At 46.3% G+C, this 17,632-nt stretch overlaps 1 protein-coding gene across 1 annotated transcript; it reads right to left on the bottom strand.

Moving 5' to 3' along the window:
- Positions 1–414: 414 nt before the first annotated feature.
- Positions 415–16,744, bottom strand: LOC139335190 (uncharacterized). The gene is made up of 26 exons (XM_070968679.1): positions 16,626–16,744; positions 16,196–16,336; positions 15,738–15,883; positions 14,985–15,117; positions 12,925–14,417; positions 12,473–12,637; positions 12,178–12,276; positions 11,703–11,961; positions 11,523–11,594; positions 11,192–11,295; positions 10,352–10,489; positions 9,970–10,077; positions 9,694–9,835; positions 8,659–9,146; positions 8,331–8,445; positions 7,991–8,070; positions 7,796–7,908; positions 7,498–7,681; positions 6,783–6,867; positions 6,489–6,634; positions 6,282–6,372; positions 4,033–4,181; positions 3,508–3,593; positions 3,236–3,305; positions 3,001–3,122; positions 415–2,362 (listed from the first exon to the last, which is right to left on the bottom strand). The coding sequence occupies exons 2-26, from the start codon at positions 16,317–16,319 to the stop codon at positions 2,143–2,145; spliced, it is 4,932 nt and encodes a 1,643-aa protein (XP_070824780.1). The 5' UTR covers positions 16,320–16,336; positions 16,626–16,744; the 3' UTR covers positions 415–2,142.
- Positions 16,745–17,632: the final 888 nt, after the last annotated feature.

Here is a 17,632-nt window from a genome sequence, read left to right on the forward strand (position 1 = left end):
TACATTATACACAGGAGTATAGGAATACTATTGCCATAAAAATACTTTTGCCATATTTTCAATGAATTGCTGTTTTTGTGGGAAACCTGGACACTGATGGGTAATTTAGGGAATATGAACGTGGTTTTAGGCAGGATTCCAGAAATACTGACATCCTAATTTCCTCAGCGTGATATCAATAAAGTTTTATCTTAAGTAAATGAAAATATCCTCCAAATTATTTAGATTTTCATATTTGTTTGTTAAATTACATTTTCTGTAATCCTCATTTTCACACATCAAGGAGGATATTACCTCTGTGCTTTCAGTGAAGCTGAAAATGATCTATTTGTGTTTTTTTTTTTTTTTTAAATGTATTATGTATTTCAATATCAACAACAGATAATAAATATCAATTATGGGACAGGAGTGGAATAAAGAGGCCATCTCTGGGACCATTGTGAGATTTCTTTTCTTTTATTGCTCTTGTCAACAGTTCCAAGTAAAACAAAACTTAAAAAATCATTTCATTCAATTACTTGACCAAATATAAAATAGGCAGTGAAAGCTAAAATAACCTCAACACAGAGCTCTGTTCAGACCTTCATACATTAAAAAACACTGTGTCCCTCATTAAAAACAGCACCTGGCACAGTGTACAGATGATGATCGTGGGTCGTACAGACGGGCTGGACGCCAGCCGTCACCTTCATACCTCTGAATCGACCACGCAGCCCAGTCAAACCCCGACACCCACAAAGCTCTCAAACTACATGAGACGACCATCAAAGCAGATCACAGTGCTCTGTATTAGGATCACTTCCCACAATAAGTCAATTCATGAGACTTGTACAGCAGAAAAAGGATAATCTAAAGATCAGTTTGGCAAATTGTCAGTACTGAACGATACTAACTACATAAGTTAAAAATGGCTGCATAGTCAACAAACCATAACCATAAACAATAAAAAGTGACAGAGATGATTCTGTTGACTCAAAGAATCATCTGACATTAAAGGATTAAAGTTCAGTTCAGTTCCTCTGACAAACAATTAACCTGCAACACTACTTTAAGAACAAATTGAAAAAAGTGGTCTGATCCTTTGTGTGAAGATACAGAACGATCAGCTGATCACCGAATGTGTCGTCATTCATGTCTCCAGAGCAAAACGCGCTGCAGGCGATCATCATCAATCATCGGCATTAGCACCACAGCAGCACAAAGACCCCGCAGGCCCTTTGTGTCCGTCACAGTTCTGTCAGTGTAAAAGTGGCAGTGCAAACACACCTGTACACACACATGCACGCACACACACACACAGGCTAGCCAGCACCAATGCAAATCAGCCAAAAAAGTTCAAACAGACTGAAATGATCAAAGTCTGGGTCTGAACACCTGTTGAATACTTTCATCAGCGCTGATAGCATTTTTAAGCGACAGAGGATGTTAATCCAAAGAGAACGTTGACTCAAACATGAACGTGAAGCAGTGGAACAGCGCTCAGCTCAAACTTTGCAACCTCGAAGATTTAAAAAATACCTTCTATTTATTAACGTCTACCTGGCGAACATTATTTCTATCAGTTCATTAAAAAGTGGTTAAAAATCTCAATCTCATGTCAAATTCCCACAAAACACAAACAGTTTGGATGGTTATTGACGACACAGGCCTGGAGGAAATCAGATGAATGCCACAGATCATCTGCAAATAGCACCATCCATTTCACCTTCTTTCCTCCGGCTCTCGTTTCTTACAAAGAAGAAACCAGATGAAGGTCTAAAAAAAGGTGAATTTGATATATTACCATTCTGGACACTCCGAGCTGAAATGTGCTGCTGGTTTCTGGCTCGTAGCACCTTTGATGGAGCATTAGGGGGAAAAAGGAAAGATGTGCAGCATCTTTAAACCCTGCCAGGTGCAGGGATTCAGGTGGAAATCCAACAAATGGAGGGAGCATAATCTGAAGTGACTGTACGAGTGACAGGATGCAACAAACTGAAGAGCAAAGTGGACAAACAGCAATGAGCAGAAGCCTGTCTGCGAGCTGGAGGCTGCATAGACCATTTCCGCTCCATCTCGTTCTTATAAAACCTGTGATGGGGAGAAAACCCTTCACACACACATCTATACGTTATATACCACACAAAGCATAACCAGCCTCCCCTATCTCAGCTGCTGCAGCTCTGGAGAGGCAGGGGAGGAAGGGGAGGTGGAGGAGTTGGAGGCAGTCAAAGGAGGCAGCTCCTCACAGGAAAAGTAGTCCTTCAGGGGAGCGAAGAGGTGGCGGATGACCGGCACACTCCAGGCCTTCCCCAGCGCCTTCAGCCGCTGCTGCCGGCTCATGTTCCTCACGTCGGTGTAATGTTTGGGGAACCCGAAGATCCTGGCCAACGATAAGGGAGAAGACAGACAGACAGGAGAGTGTTAGATGAAAATCTCAGTGTGGTCGATCGATCGATTAGATCCATCAACAGAAAGTTAACCAGCAACTACAAAAACAACTGCGAATGATTGAAGTGAGCTCAGGCAAAAGGTTCTTCTCAAATGTGAATATTTGCTGGTTTTCTTCATCTTTTCTGAAATTTTCTTCAGGTTTTGGACCATTGGTTGGACAGAAAAAGACATGTGAAGACATCACCTTAACCTGCACAAAACTGTAATGGACGTTTTTCACTGTTTTGTGATGTTTTATACACCCAAAGATTAATAATAAAAGTAACTGCTGTGGTGCCACACACATTTCCTGCCTTTTTAACATGTTATAAACAATACTGCTTGTCCCTGTGAGCCATACTGGGAACCCAGCTATTGTTAGCACGCCCCAGTACGGCCAGTTAAGAGGTTAATCAATGAGTTTTTAGATGGAAATGAACTCAGACATTCAGGTAGAGACGACAGGTCAGGAGCAATGATTACTGCTCGTCGGTCCGTCCTGGTCACTGACAGTCCCAGGGGATCTGAGCAGTGTGTCCACCCCCACCCCCCACACACACACTTAAACATAAGCACCACAACACCTACTTCTCTAGCTCAGTGATCCAGAGGTTGTCCTCCTTGCCGTTATGGAGGACAGGCAGCTGAGAGAAACCTTTCCCCTGCTTCAGAGAGTTTACGTTGGTGGTGATCGTCCTCACCTTTGTGACCTGAGACAAAAACAGTGGTGATTACTGTCCCTTCGTGAACGTCTTCATCAGAATTAAGACCAAGTTCAGGACTGTAGATAACAAACGTATGACCAGCAGGTCCAGTCACTGACCCTGGCTTCACGGCCGATCTCTAAGCAGTCCTGGAGACTCAGCTTGTCATTCTTGGAGGCTATAATGGGCCTGAAGGGAGAGAAGCAGCAAACAGGAGTCACAAAGCGCTTTACAGGATGAGGAAATAAGAAAGGGAAGTCAAGGAGCGAGTGTACACAGAGCTGCTTCTACTGATACCTCTGCTGCTCCCACAGCTGCCGCTACAAGACGCGAACACATGACTTAGTCTGGAACTGGTTTACAGTAGCTCATGACTGACTGAAGGTCTTACCTGGTCATCCCTGGGATGTTTCCCCAGAAGTACCGAGCTCTGTGGGCAGGGCTAACTTTGACTGCATCCACCAGGACCGGGTTGCACTGTGGAAAAATCAGACAGCAGCAACGGTGCAGAACATGTTCATTAGCAGTGCAGCGAGGAAGAGGGAAAATCAGGTGCTGCAGCAGCACAAAGGCAGAAACAAGTGCAGATAAACAGAGAAAAGGAAAAACAAATACTTAAAAGAAGATAAAAAAAACAAACAACTGAAAAAGCAGAAAACTGTTTAAGAGCAATTCAGTTCACAATGACAAAGCCAGAAGTTTCCGTCCACACAGGACCAACGAGCTGTGACGTGAAGACTCACAGTGACTGAAGGAGAGCACATGGAAGAGTAACATGACACCATCTACTGTAAGTGTAGTGTAACACGTGATAAAGTAAACTCACTGAGCGTCTGTATTAACACAGAAACATCATGCACTCAAACACGAGGAAGAGGAGGGGACTGAACATGACAGCAAACGGCGGTGTGCAAACCTCAAGGAAGCGGCAGATGTTGTATTTGTCGTGCATGTTCATGAAGACCACGTTTTCAAACAGCCAGAAGAACGGCCTGGGGTCGTCCTCTTTGGGCTTCAGCAGCTGAAGGATGCGGTAGTACTCGAAGAACAGCCTGCCAGTGCCCTCTGCAGGAGAGAGGGGGGATTACAGCGGAAAATCAGAATCAGAAATCACAATCAGAAAAGCTTTATTGCCAAGTACGGTTTTACACATAAAAGGAATTTGCTTTGGCGAAGTTGGTGCATGACACATCTCTAAAAATAAGCTGTTAAAGTAGTAAAAAATATAGCAATATACATTTCAGAAAGTCCAAGCTGAGCGTTAATATAAGGCATAGAGTCATGGCAATGTGACAGATGAGGCAGAGGTGGAGTGTGAAGAGTGTTGGGGGGTTCCAGGCCTTGTTAATAACGCCGACAGCAAACGGGAAAAAACTGTTCTTGTGGCGTGAGCTTTTGGTCCTGATGGACCGCAGCCTCCTGCCAGAGGGGAGTGTCTCAAAGAGTTTATGTCCGGGGTGGGAGGGGTCAGCCACAATCTTTCCTGCACGCCTCAGGGTCCTGGAGGCGTCCACAACCATCTCCACTGTCTTTAGAGCGTTGAGCTCTAGGTTGTTCTGGTTGCACCAGGTCGCCAGATGGTCAACCTCCCACCTGTAGGCGGACTCGTCGCCATCAGAGATGAGTCCCATGAGGGTGGTGTCATCCGCAAACTTCAGGAGCTTGACAGACTGGTGACTGGAGGTGCAGCTGTTTGTGTACAGGGAGAAGAGCAGAGGAGGAAGAACGCAGCCCTGAGGGGATCCGGTGCTGATGGTCTCTGCATCAGAGATGTGTTTCCCCAGCTTCACACACTGTTTCCTGTCAGACAGGAAGTCTGTAATCCACCTGCAGGTGGAGTCCGGCACACTCAGCTGGGAGAGCTTCTCCTGAAGCAGGGTTGGGATGATGGTGTTAAAGGCAGAGCTGAAGTCCACGCCTCCTGGCGTAGGTTCCTGTGGAGTCCAGGTGCTGGAGGGTGAGGTGGAGGACCAGGTTGACTGCGTCGTCTACAGACCTGTTGGCTCTGTAGGCAAACTGCAGGGGGTCCAGGAGAAGGTCGGTGATGTCAGGACGACGGGTCTGAAGTCGTTAAGTCCACCAGAGACAGCTGATCAACACAGCGCTTCGAGGCAGATGGGGAGACAGAATCTGGTCCAGCTGCTTTCCGGGGGTTCTGTCTCCTGAAGAGTTTGATGACGTCCCTCTCATGAATGGAAAGAGTCGTCACTGAGGTGGGTGGGGAGGGGAAGGGGGGGACCTTTAAGGTGGGCACTGGCGGAGGTGACTGAAGCTGGAGTGGGGGGGGGGGCTTTAGGCTTGTAGTTAGTGGTCTGCCTGAGCCCTTTCCAGACAGACGCTGTCATTAGCTGAGAAGTGGTGTTGGAGCTTCTCAGAGTGCAGTCGTTGAGCCTCTTTCACCGCCTTGCTAAACTTGTACTTCGCCTCTTTGAATCTGTCCTTGTCCCCACTCCTGAAGGCCTCTTCCTTTGCCAGCCTTAGCTGTCTGAGTTTGGCTGTGAACCAGGGTTTGTCCTTGTTGTAACTCACCCTGGTGCATGATGGGACACAGCAGTCCTCACAGAAGCTGATGTAGGACGTCACAGCCTCCGTGGACTCATCCAGACTGTTGGTAGCAGTCCTGAACACATCCCAGTCAGTAGAGTCCAAACACGCCTGGAGATCCTCCACAGCCTCGCTGCTCCACTTCCTCGATGTCCTCACTACGGGTTTGCAGAGCTTTAGTTTCAGCCTGTACGCAGGAATCAGGTGGACCATGACGTGGTCGGAGTGGCCGAGTCACGCCGTGATAAGCATCCATGACTGTGGTGTAACAGTGATCCAGAATATTCTCCTCTCTGGTCGGGCATTTAATAAACTGTCTGTATTTGGGGAGTTCGTGGGTGAGGTTACCATTGTTAAAGTCGCCGAGGACAATAACTAAAGAGTCCGGGTTGGTCCGCTCCACATGCAGTATCTGGTCTGACGACATACGCTGTATGCCGTACACATCTGCCTTCTCAGAGATTTATACTCGTTTAAATCACTAAAATAAAACACGTGGAAGTACGACCATCCCAAAGACACTGTTTGGTCACTGTTTGGCTCTTTAACTTGGTGATATTTAACACAATCAATCAATTATTCTAATGTGTCTGTTCAAAGCTGTAGAACATGGCTGCGTACCATAGAGGCCTTTTCTGATCGGGTTGACGATGGAGAGGTCGTTACAGGGGCTGCCACCGATCAGCAAATCAAACGGCCCCCACTGCTCGATCTGGAGGTTCAAAGAGCAGAAAAACGCTGGTTTAATTCAGCGCTGAGCTGACAGCTGTCAGCCCCGCAGTGAGACATCTCCAACACGTGAATACGTTCAGAAAGAAAAACACAAACTTGTTCCTGGGTGATGAACCGGGCGTCGCCAACATGGATGATCTTCCCATCGTGGTTGACGGCCGCCACAGCAATGGAATCCTCGCAAACCTCTGAGGCCACATATTTCTCCACTTTGAAGCCAAGCTCCTTCAGCACCAGGTGGCCTGAAACGCACACACAGGCTGCGTTATGGCGGTCTGTGAGGCGGCCGACAGAGGACCTGGGCAGGCCCAGCCGTCGGCCGCCGAGAAGAAACGGCATTCATTTCCAAAGTCGATGGTTAATGAGAAACGGGCCAAGGTCTGTGCTCACCTGTCGCTATGCCATCAAACAGAGAGAGGACGCGGAGCGGTCTGCGCAGGCTGGCGGGGATGGACGGGTAGACGCGGTGCGGCTCCTACGAGGCGAGGAAGAAATAAAAGGTAACAGACAGAGTTCAGTTACTCATTACTGAAAGTTAAACACAAAGAAAAGTCTGAATATGCTTAAATCTAAAGTACATTTCTGGGTTTTCTGCAAAAAAACTGAACTAAAACAGACTTTTTATTTCAATATGAAATTCACCCGACCACAAACATACTATGAAATTAAAAAAAACTAATACTGTATAAACAGTGCTGTTACAACCAAAGGAATAAAGCCGATGAGAGCGGGAACGATTAGTCAATTAATCAATTAGTTGATCGACAGGAAATTAACCAGCAAACATTTTTGATAATTGTTGTTTTATAAATAAAAAACTGGGCTGCTGTTCTGTTTTATATCATTGTAAATGTAATTTATTCATGTAATATATAAATGCTGCTTCACTGTTTCCTGATCTTTCACAGACAAGTCAATAAATTGATCATTGACACAGTGACAATGAAAATAACTGCAGACCGAATGAAAACCAGAAAATCTGTAACTCAAACAGTTTTAAAGAATGTAAACGGAATAAAACATGTTCTCATTGCAGAGTGAAGAATCAATATTCAGACATTTAACGTGCAGTTGTGGAAATGGATCACGTCCATTGATCACTCACAAACTCCATGGCGCTGTTGTTGGCGAACAGTTCCTGAACACGGATGCTCCAGTCCTCTCTAGGAATCAGGGCGCCGTGCGGCTGATGGGGCTGACACAGGAAGCAGATCCACGGGTCCAGCTCCTTCAGCGACTCGAACGTCCCGGGGCCGACGAGGATGTTCAGACAGTCCTCACAGTAAGATCTGCGAATGAGGAGGAGGAGGAGGACGGAGGAGAGGAAGACCGTTAAACACAGGCGAACTCTGGGCTCCGTCAGTGACCGCAGCGCACTGAAAGGCAGACGTGAACAGACCGACCTGCAGCAGCTATCGTTGCCACACAGGATGACCTCCAGTCCGTAGCAGCAGATGGTGCAGTAGGACTGATATCCATCTTCATCGTAACGATACAGGGTTTCTGTGAAGTTATCCTTCAGGGACACAGACAGTCATTAGGGACCTTCAGCACAGGAGGAAATCATGTAACACAGAGCGAAGGCGGCGACGCCTTACCTTACACGTCAAGCACAGGCTGCCTTTGAACAGAGGGTGGAATATCTCCACGCTTTCAGTAGCACAACACAAACAGAAACCTGTCGACACAACGCAGAGTGTGAGGACAATCATCTGTACACCTACAGTCACATGGAACGGCCTGTGAAGCACTCAAGCAGAAGAATCAGGTAAGAGCTCAACAAGAGACTCGCTGGAGTGTCGGCACTTCAAACAATGCTGTGCACGTGTCGACGCAGCCACGAGTCAACAGATGGAAAACGGTGAAATGATCACATTGATGTTTGCATAAAGGGGAAAGATTCAGAATTAAAATGACAACAACAAAAACAACTCTCACCTTCAATGTCCAGCTTCTGGTTCATGATCATAGAGATGGTCTCCTCTGCAAGGGAACAAACCGACAACTCAAGTTTCTGTGAAGCACTTCTCATGCATGAGAGCTGCTGGACACACTAAGCTGAATGGTGTTACTGTTAATTCTTTCCAGCTTGACATCATGTATTTTCACTGCAAGTTCACACAGTTTCCAAGCTGGCAGTTCAACCTGTGGCTGTGAGAAAAATCCCCATTAAACCCACTGAACCCACTCACTGGATAAATCAAACCTGTATGTTTAATGGTTAACTTCTTGTACCTCTGAGTTTCTGGTCCGGCTGGGTGTAAACGTCGGTCTCCTCAGTCGTCTTACTGTCAGGTTTGATGCTGCTGTATGTTTTGATGGAAGGCCTCCTCTTGTAGGGCACAAAGTCTGGTGACATGTCGGAATCAACTTCATCAGTCGAACTGCTCTCCTCCTTCGGAGCTTTTCCTCCGTTCCATCCTCTCTTCGCCTTCCCTCTTCCCCATCCTCCTTTCTCTCCGTTCCCTCGTCTCTCAGTCTCCGCCACATGTCCTATTACAGACGCCGTCTCCGTCTTGACTCTTTCGTATTTTCCCACATATCCTTCCCATGCAGTTTTTCCACCCCCACCTTTCTGGGTGTACTTGTCCAAGGAGCTGCACGGAATTCTTTCCAAGGAGACAACCATGTTCTTCAGCCTGGTGCCGTTGGTGCTGCTCATCGGGGTGGAGGAGGTGAAGGAGTGATGAGAGGAGCTGGACATCCAGGCGAGGCTCTTCTCCGCCGTCTGTCTGCTGTTTGGTTCAGTATTACCTGGACAGAAGACAACAACACATGTGACCTTCACACGTTTTACACAATACTGTCTGTACAATACTGCAGAAGATCATCAGCAGTTAGAAACTGCACGTTTGTATCTACATTCATCTGTTAACTGTGTTCTTCACTGAGACGCTGCCCAGTATTCCCTGGCTTCATATTGACTTTGGCTTTACCTGTGCAGATCCACCTGAGCTGTTATCTCAGACTCCTACACCTGAACTCCTTCCCGCCCAAAGCAGTGTATTTGTTCATGCACAGTTGTGCTTAAAAAAGCTAAATGAACTGAAAGTTGGGATCACAGAAAGCCAAGGTGAAGCCAGAACTTCAGAAGGGAGACAAAAAAACCTGAGCTGCAGCTGACATGCAGACCTCATCTTTCTATACTGCATTCAATATAGAACAAAGGCAGAGGAATAGCCTTGTTCCTGATCTTCTGCAGTTGATCTCCATGATCTCTTAAGGAGAAACGATAATGCTTCCCACCACAGTCTGAACATACAGAGTGAATCTATTCAGGCTTTTAGTGAATCCTTCATACCATTTCTGGCAGCCGTTGGTTTGAGCGCCTCCGGCCCTGCAGGTTGAAAGCCTCCTAAGGCCCAGTCCAGCATCTGTTTCAGCAGCTCCTCTTGCTCCTCCAGAGATGCAGAAAACTCCTTCTCACAACGGAGAGCTGCCTCCTGATAGGCACAAACGCACGCACGTAAGCAGGACAAATATGCACGACATGAGAACACTTACGCCATCTGGGCTGTTAACACAACACCCACGACAAAGACAAGTCCAGTGCATGAGAGGAGACAGAGAGACAGACCTGCAGGGCCAAGAAGACGGCCTCTCTGTAGGTGACAAGGATGGCAAAGGAGTTGGCACAGAAGTTTTGGGCAAAGTCAGCGAACGGTTTCAGAGTCTTCAGACTGACCTGGAGTCAGAGCCGAGAAGAAATATGCATATCAGTAACTTAACACCTAAGACTTTTGATTTGAAAAACCTTTCAATGGTCATATTTTGAAAAGTTTTCAGACCTTCTCATTAACACACTGCTTTCAATGTTGTTCAGTACGTGGTCATGATTTGAGCCACGTAGGACACTGTGATGCTGGATTCAATGTGTTGTCGTTGTTGTTGTTTTAGTTTGTTGGGACATGTCCCATAAAGCTTTGTAAAGAAAATCTTTCATCTCACATCTGACTCACCCTGGAAGACATCCTCTGGCCGTACCACTCCAGCATCCTCTTCCCTGGAAGCAGATCCTCTTCCCTGCAGGGTATGATGATGGCTGGCCAGGAGGAGTATCCCTCCACCTGACCCCAGACCAGCTCCCCCGTCATACCCTGTACAAAACACACACACACACACACACACACACACACAGACACACACACACACTGTTTCCAACACTGCCCCTCCTTTGAGTCACGTGGTTCCTTCCTGTTTTATCCTACAATCATACTAAGTCTGCTGCAAGAAAACAGTGTGAAAAGCAAACCATGACCGACATACAAAGCCATAAAGACTAAACTGTCTGTTCAACATTTTTAGCAAGACTGGTGCATTTCTTTGTTTTGGATGATTTTAGAGTGGGAAAAAAAGGAAAGGAGCAACATGCAAGAAGACAGGATTCAGTTAAATACAACAGATTCTGCATGAAGCATCACAGCATCTGCAAAAAACGAGAGCTGCAGATGAGAAGAGGGCGACTTCTACATCAGGGTGATGATCCCAAACAAGATCCTGAAAGACCTTTACAAGCTGTGACAGTGACACCACCTTTGAAAACCAAGTTCTCTCCGGGCCCCTTTCTTTGTATTTGTCTAAAATGTTAGTTGTCGACTGGTGATGGCCGTGTATCTGTCAGCTTGTATTGATATTTCTGTGCCAGCAGTGGACAAAACCACGATGACGGTTTCAAGTGTATAAAGTTTGCAGGTGTATCTCCACAGTATTTTGATCTGACATGTCATCTCTGTGGTTGATGCCTTTTAGCTCTGGTTATGACGCTACGCTATTGTGAATGACCTCACAGCGGATCTTACCTGTGGTTTCTCTGAGCTGGGTGATTTGCTTGTTGGAACTATGGCGACGTCGTCATCATCATCCGTGTCCACAGTGAACACCTCTGCCACTGCAGGTTGTTTACCTGCAGATCAGAGATGACGAGCGACTGAATCCACTGCACGTTAAATTCTGAATATTTCTTCATGTATGAGAGCTCTGCTGCTGCTCGTCCTGAATCGACTCACTGAGGTGTGAACACCTGGCCTCGTCGCCATGCTGCGGTTACTAATCAAAAAAAGGACTTCTGCTGACATCGCTGTCACCTCTTCAAAGTCACCTTCTTCTAACAGATTATTCACAACATGACACATTTCTTACTGTCTTCCTGCTCTGGTCTGCTGTTCTGACACAGTTTGGACTTCATGGTGACGTCGACCACATCTGACAGAAACAGAACACAGTCACATTCATAACGATCATCGACGACATCTGGAGTTCTTAACACACATTTCAGGCTGTACGTGCTCAGCGCACACCTGGCGGTCCTACCTGAGGAATTGTCTGTGCATTCTGAGTCCGTGCTGCTCTCGTGCTTGGAGGGAATCTGTAGACTGGCTCTGGTCACAAAACTGCGTCGACCCTTCGATGGCGTCGCTTTCTTCTTCGCTTCTTTCTTTTTGCCGCTGTTAACTGTCTGGACAGGTAATTTCCTTTTGCGGACGAGGGGTCTTCGTAGCCACTTCTCCGGGTGAGGGGAGGCTTTGGAGGATGTCCTGCTTTCACGAAGAGCCTTGGTACTGCTCAGCACCTTGAGATGAGAGCGACCACACACACACACACACACACACACACACACACACACACACACACATCCCTTGAGCTTCACAAAAATACCGCAGCAAGAGGAAACTCTCAGTGAGGAGGACTCCTGGTGGTAAGATGAGATACTTTATGAGTACAGCCCCTGATTTGGTCGGTAAACACACTAGTCAGCTCCTGAAGAGGTTCGGCTCTTAACACTCACCTCAGCAAACACCTGCTCCCTGCACAGAGAGCTCGGCAGGGCCAGGAGGGTCAGGAGGACTCGATGCAGAGCAGAGTGCACTCGAATGCCACACAACATCTGCACAGACAACACAGGAACCTCTTTGCATGACATATGATTTTCAACTCACTGAAATAAGGCTTCGTCCACACGATGTTAAAAATTCAAGGTTAGGGATGAAGTGGGCACATTTATAACGATGCACAGAGGAAAAAATGATTTTTCCTGATCATGAGCTGCTGTGCAACCACAACTGATTGTGTTGTTGGTTTACCTTTGCCCAGCAACAACCATTGCTTGTTCTCCTCATCTGGGCCTTTCTTAACCTGAGGACATTGAGGTAGTCGTACGCCATTTGATCTATTTCTGGAGACCTGGGTTTACACAGGCCCAGCTGAATCCCCAGCGCTGACAGGACCCTCCTGGACGCTCCAATACCCTGCAGGGAAAACACAGATATCACAGGTTTCAGTACACACAGACGGCAGAAAAGTCCGATTAAGTTAAGCATAATATTACAGGAAAGACAGTTCCTCTTAGTGAGTTGCACACGCATCATTAACCCAAACACGACACACTCATGATTACAAGTTAAAGGAACAGTTCTAAATTTTGGGAACATGCATCCTCAATCTCTACTGCACCCCACAGGATGGAGTTTAATTTATTGACTTTTACATTAAAATGTGACAGATATGGCTGGCTGCATGGAAAAAATCCTCTTACATTGATATTTTCAGGATGTTTCAGGAGTTTGGTGATATTCATTAGTGCCATGTCGCCCAGATACTTCGGGACGCTCGCCGCCAAACTCAGCAGTGCTGCTTTATAGAAAGCCGTCGCCTCCTTCAGGAAGTCTCTCCTCTCCTCTTCCCCCAGATCCACAACGGCGGTGGCCCACATGTACTCTCTGGCACGAGACCCCACGTCCACCTCTGACGCGGGCAGCAGCTTCTTCTCGCTGCAGAGGACGTTCAGGTGCCGCTTCCTCAGAAAGCGCTCGGCAATGGAGGGCCGGAGCAGGCTGGCTGCGTAGGAGCGAATCAGCATGGAGGTGAGCTGCAGCTCCACGGTCACGTCGACCGTGCCACGCTGCTGCACTTCTTGGATAGCTCGGAGGGGCTCCATGGTGTGGGAGAGGAACAGGAAATGCAGCTTGACTTTATGATCCATCAGCTGGGCTCTGATGCGGTCCGTATCCTCGGCTCGGCTCAGTGACTTAAAATAGTCCACCAAATTCCTCCAGCTGCTGACCATCTTCTGCACGGCGTTGATGATACATAAACAGTTTGCAGAGATAGGATGGGATGGGTTATAAGACTCCACACCTGCAAATAGATCTTTCAGACTGTCACCGATGGATGGGGAGGTGGAGAAGTGGCAGTGGATGTCTTTAATCAGGTCAACCACGTAACCAAAGGAACCCGAGAGTCCGGCCTGGCAGGCTCTTCCTGCAATCCCAGGGAGGCCGCAGAGCGATACCAGCCGAGGGTTGAAGGCCTGGAGCGCGGATACGAAGAGGCGGCTCATGGCTGGGTGTGGAGCGTTACAGTGAAACACAGCAAGGTTGTGCAGAGGAAGGCCAAGTTTCTTCAACGCTTTGATCAGAAGGCGAGCATCACTCCCCGCCGTGTGTGCGTCAGCAGGAGCGTCAGCGTCCATGTGTGCTGACGTTCTTGGAGCAACGGTGTCCACGCTCATCTGCAGAGTGTGCAGCAACCTCACCACGCTGACATCTGAGCTCCGGTCGAAGTAGCCAATCAGGACAACGCTTGTTCTCTGTCCTCCATCCATCTCCACCCCCACATACAGGTAGAGGCAGTATGGCGTGTGACGGCAGGCCTCGATGATGTCTCTGGGGTGGTTTGGACTCAAGAAGGCAGAAGCTGAAGAATCAGAAGCTTGAGTGTCCTGAGCGTCCTGAGTGTCCTTAGCGCTGTCCACACTGTCTACACCGCCACTAAAGTATCTTCTGATGAAGGGCAACAAAGCGTCACTGTTGTAGAGAACTGGTCCTTGATTTCCTGCCCCCACTGCTTCTTCCTCTTCCTCTGTTTTCGACTCCATCTTCACATCCATCTCATCATCCTCATCAACCTCCTCCTCGTCAGAAATTAATACCACCACCTCTGCGCTCTTCTTTGGGTTTTCCACTGCGTTGCCCTCCATCACCTCAACAGCCTGCTGTTTCTGAGGACGGGTGCGGGAGGAACGATCACCTGTAACAAGAGTAAAAAGACACATTTAAATACAAATATGTGTACAAATATGTGTTGTACAGACATGAAATACATAATACTGCTGGCTTCATATCTCTAAAGTAAAGGTCTCTGTTACATAAAAGTTCATTATGCACAATATTTAGCACCTTTTCTATTTATTGTTTTGTGAAGATGCATCTAATATGAAAAGAATCTCTTCAAGTGATTAAAATTGGCCCATTCACACCATTTTACAATTAATGAGACTGATCCCATTCCCTTTGTGCACAAGAGACGATAAGTTTATTACAGCATTCTGAGCAGATTTCTATCTCTAGAAACAGTATTGAACCTTGTTAAACAGTATTTAACCTTGTGCTGCTGTAGTCTTACGTTAACGTGACGGGCCGTGTTCACGTCACAGACATGTTCTGACATATTCAGTTTGCTGTTGTGATTTCTATCATGAGCCTTTAAACGGTCTAATGTTGACCTTGTGAACATGTCAGATCCTGCCAGAGTAACTGCAGGTAGTAGTCATAGTAGTCGTAGTAGTCGTAGTAGTAGTAGTAGTAGGCAGCTTACTCAGTCCACCTCTTGCCGCCACGGCACGGTACTTAATGCCGCTGTTGTTTTTGTCAAATAACACCTTGAACCACTCCAGGAAGCCCAGAGCCACTTTAACGTTCTTCTTCATCAGCGATGCGGTGGGAATGTACTGCAGTGAGGAAAGAGACGGGTTTAAGCCTCATGCTGTACTTATGTTTCCATCCATCAGTCAACGAAACATGTTAGAGTTTCTATATGCTGAGCTGAAGAGAATAAACAGAACGACCATTTTCACAGAAAACTGTGAAGACTTCCAAACAGTAATCAACTCTAAAAGCAGTACTAAGAAAACTGGAATCCTATTTGATATAGATTACTTCAATTTGTTTTTGTTTTGTTTTTTTCATAATCATGACCAACTTATGTGCTGAATGCAACACTTTGCAACCAGTCATTGCTCTCAGGCTGACAAACTGTGTGGAGCTGCTGTTCCTAAACAACCTCAGAAAAACCTCTGTTGATTCAATACCAGGCCTGAAATTAAGTCATTTTAAGGGCAAGGCAACCTTGGCCCTTCACAAACACAATTTATTGCAGCATCGCTGACAAAATGTCACACACCAAGGCCAACACCAATGGTGTGGTAACAGTAAGTGATAAACACATATCATATTATTACATATTATTAGTTAGAGTGTCACAAAAATGATCTGAGACAGTTTTCTACACGTGAACAACATAATCATCACGTTCCAATAAATCATTCAGCACTTTGGTGACAATACTCACTCTGATCATTCCAACTTTTTTGAGCGCACTGTGTAGTAAATTGTAGTTGTGGACAGAGTCCGCAATGGTACTGCTTTGGAACCGGACCTTGGAAAGGTCCAGGGTCCCAGGAAACAAGCAGTCCATCAGCTGACAATAGGCTGCACCTGGATATTCACACAGAAACACACATATGCGTAAAAGCCATCAATAAAAGCAAGTGGAAGTGGTGGTGGAGGGACTACTTTCTGATGTTGATGAGATTTCTGTAGAATAAAGGAAAAGTTACTTCTCCCACCACAAAATGTCTCATAGCTTGTGCAAATCTGATGTGTGTGATCTTTATGCCTTCGTCTGAGAGGAGAAGAAACTAACTGACCAACTGAGAGAGTAATGACACGGAGAACGTGCAGTGAAGTGGTGCTAAACAAGAGCATGAAAGCTGAGCCTATTAAGAGCATACGTGAACGCTGGCCTACCTGAGCATATCTGCTCCACTTTGGTGAAGTTTGTCTGCAAAGTTTCATTGAGCCAAGTCAGCAGCACATCTCCGTTCAGCTGGCCTGATTTCAGAGCTACGTTCACTGCTGCAGTCCCCGCCATCTCCTGAAGTGATGGACCTGCACAAACACCACGTAAACACAGAAGTCAGACAACACAAACGCTGATCCATTACTAAACAAATCAACAAGTTGGACTTAGAAGTCACATTCTTGAACCTGTCACAATAAGTCAGTGGTGTTTCCTGACATTTATGAGGTAAAATAAATACGCAGGAAACACAAGGGAGATATTTGTAATTACAGTGTGAACTTACAAAAATGTGAATACCAGGTTTTAGTCATGGCTTTTGGACTAAGTAACACTTAAAAACAGCACTGAAATCCCGCAACAAACGGCTCAACTTACATTCCAAAATCTCTCAGCAGAATTGTAGCTTTACTAAATCCAGAAACCATAACAATCCATCATATAGTCACATAAAACCATCTCGTTTGCTGCAGATAGGCAGATACACTGTAAGGGTTGTTCTTCCCTCCCACAACCTCACAAAGACGACGCCTTGCGCCATTTCCGGTGAAAATGCTGCTTTCAAGTCGTCTCAAAGTGCCGTTCATTTCGTATCAAAGGAAGCTACTATTACGGAACACGTGATTTAGTGATGTTCCTCAGTTTATTTAACTCCCTTCTATCAAATAATCCGATAAGGATAATAATTGTCCTGGTGTTACAATGACTTTTGGAGTGAAATTCAAACTGCAAATCAATTAATTTCTGCTCACAGCCATTAACAAATTACCCAGATACTACTACTGTTTAACAACTACTATTTATCATTTGTAATTTCAAATACCCCACGCGCCGTCGAAGTAAGCATAAAATAACTGAACACCTTAGACCACCTGCGAAATGCGTTTCCAAATTAGGCTAGGTACATGACTTATCGGTATTCTGCTATGGTTGTGAATTAATTTACGCTATGGACGTGAATACAACCATTTGCGACCAATGCAGCGGGAAGTTGCCGTCTCTACGTCACTCAGATTCGAGCGGGTATCATCCTGGCCAATAGTTTCAATGGAATCGACCCAGAAGCGTTCTACGACGCGGAAGTTGTGTCCCGCAACTGACACGGGGTCAGATTATACAGCGGAATCAGGGACTGTGAACCCAAAAAACCGAGCTCAGATCAGTTGTTTACAAGAAGCAAAGCTGGAACGTTTTACTGGAGGGAAGCTGTATCTGGTCCAAACAATACCACAAAAACAATAAGCCGAGAGCACAATAGTTACGTCCCCAAGCCATGCGCTAGCTAAAGTACAACTGCCACTTCAAGTTGACATTACTTGCACAAAATGACTTCTAAACTAAACTTTGGCCATATGTCCAAAACTGCTTGTTCATAAAACTGTTCG

The sequence above is a fragment of the Chaetodon trifascialis genome, chromosome 8, assembly GCF_039877785.1.
Source record: "Chaetodon trifascialis isolate fChaTrf1 chromosome 8, fChaTrf1.hap1, whole genome shotgun sequence".
Lineage (NCBI taxonomy): Eukaryota > Metazoa > Chordata > Actinopteri > Chaetodontiformes > Chaetodontidae > Chaetodon > Chaetodon trifascialis.

Bases quoted from the DNA above. Each gene is read 5' to 3' on its own strand.
- LOC139335190 (XM_070968679.1), bottom strand. From the start codon at position 16,319: ATGGCGGGGACTGCAGCAGTGAACGTAGCTCTGAAATCAGGCCAGCTG. The intron at 8,446-8,658 runs GTTTACACCCAG...CATTCAGCTTAG, and splicing joins AGACGACTGAGGAGACCGAC to TGTGTCCAGCAGCTCTCATG. The intron at 3,123-3,235 runs GTCAGTGACTGG...TTTTTGTCTCAG, and splicing joins AGATCGGCCGTGAAGCCAGG to GTCACAAAGGTGAGGACGAT.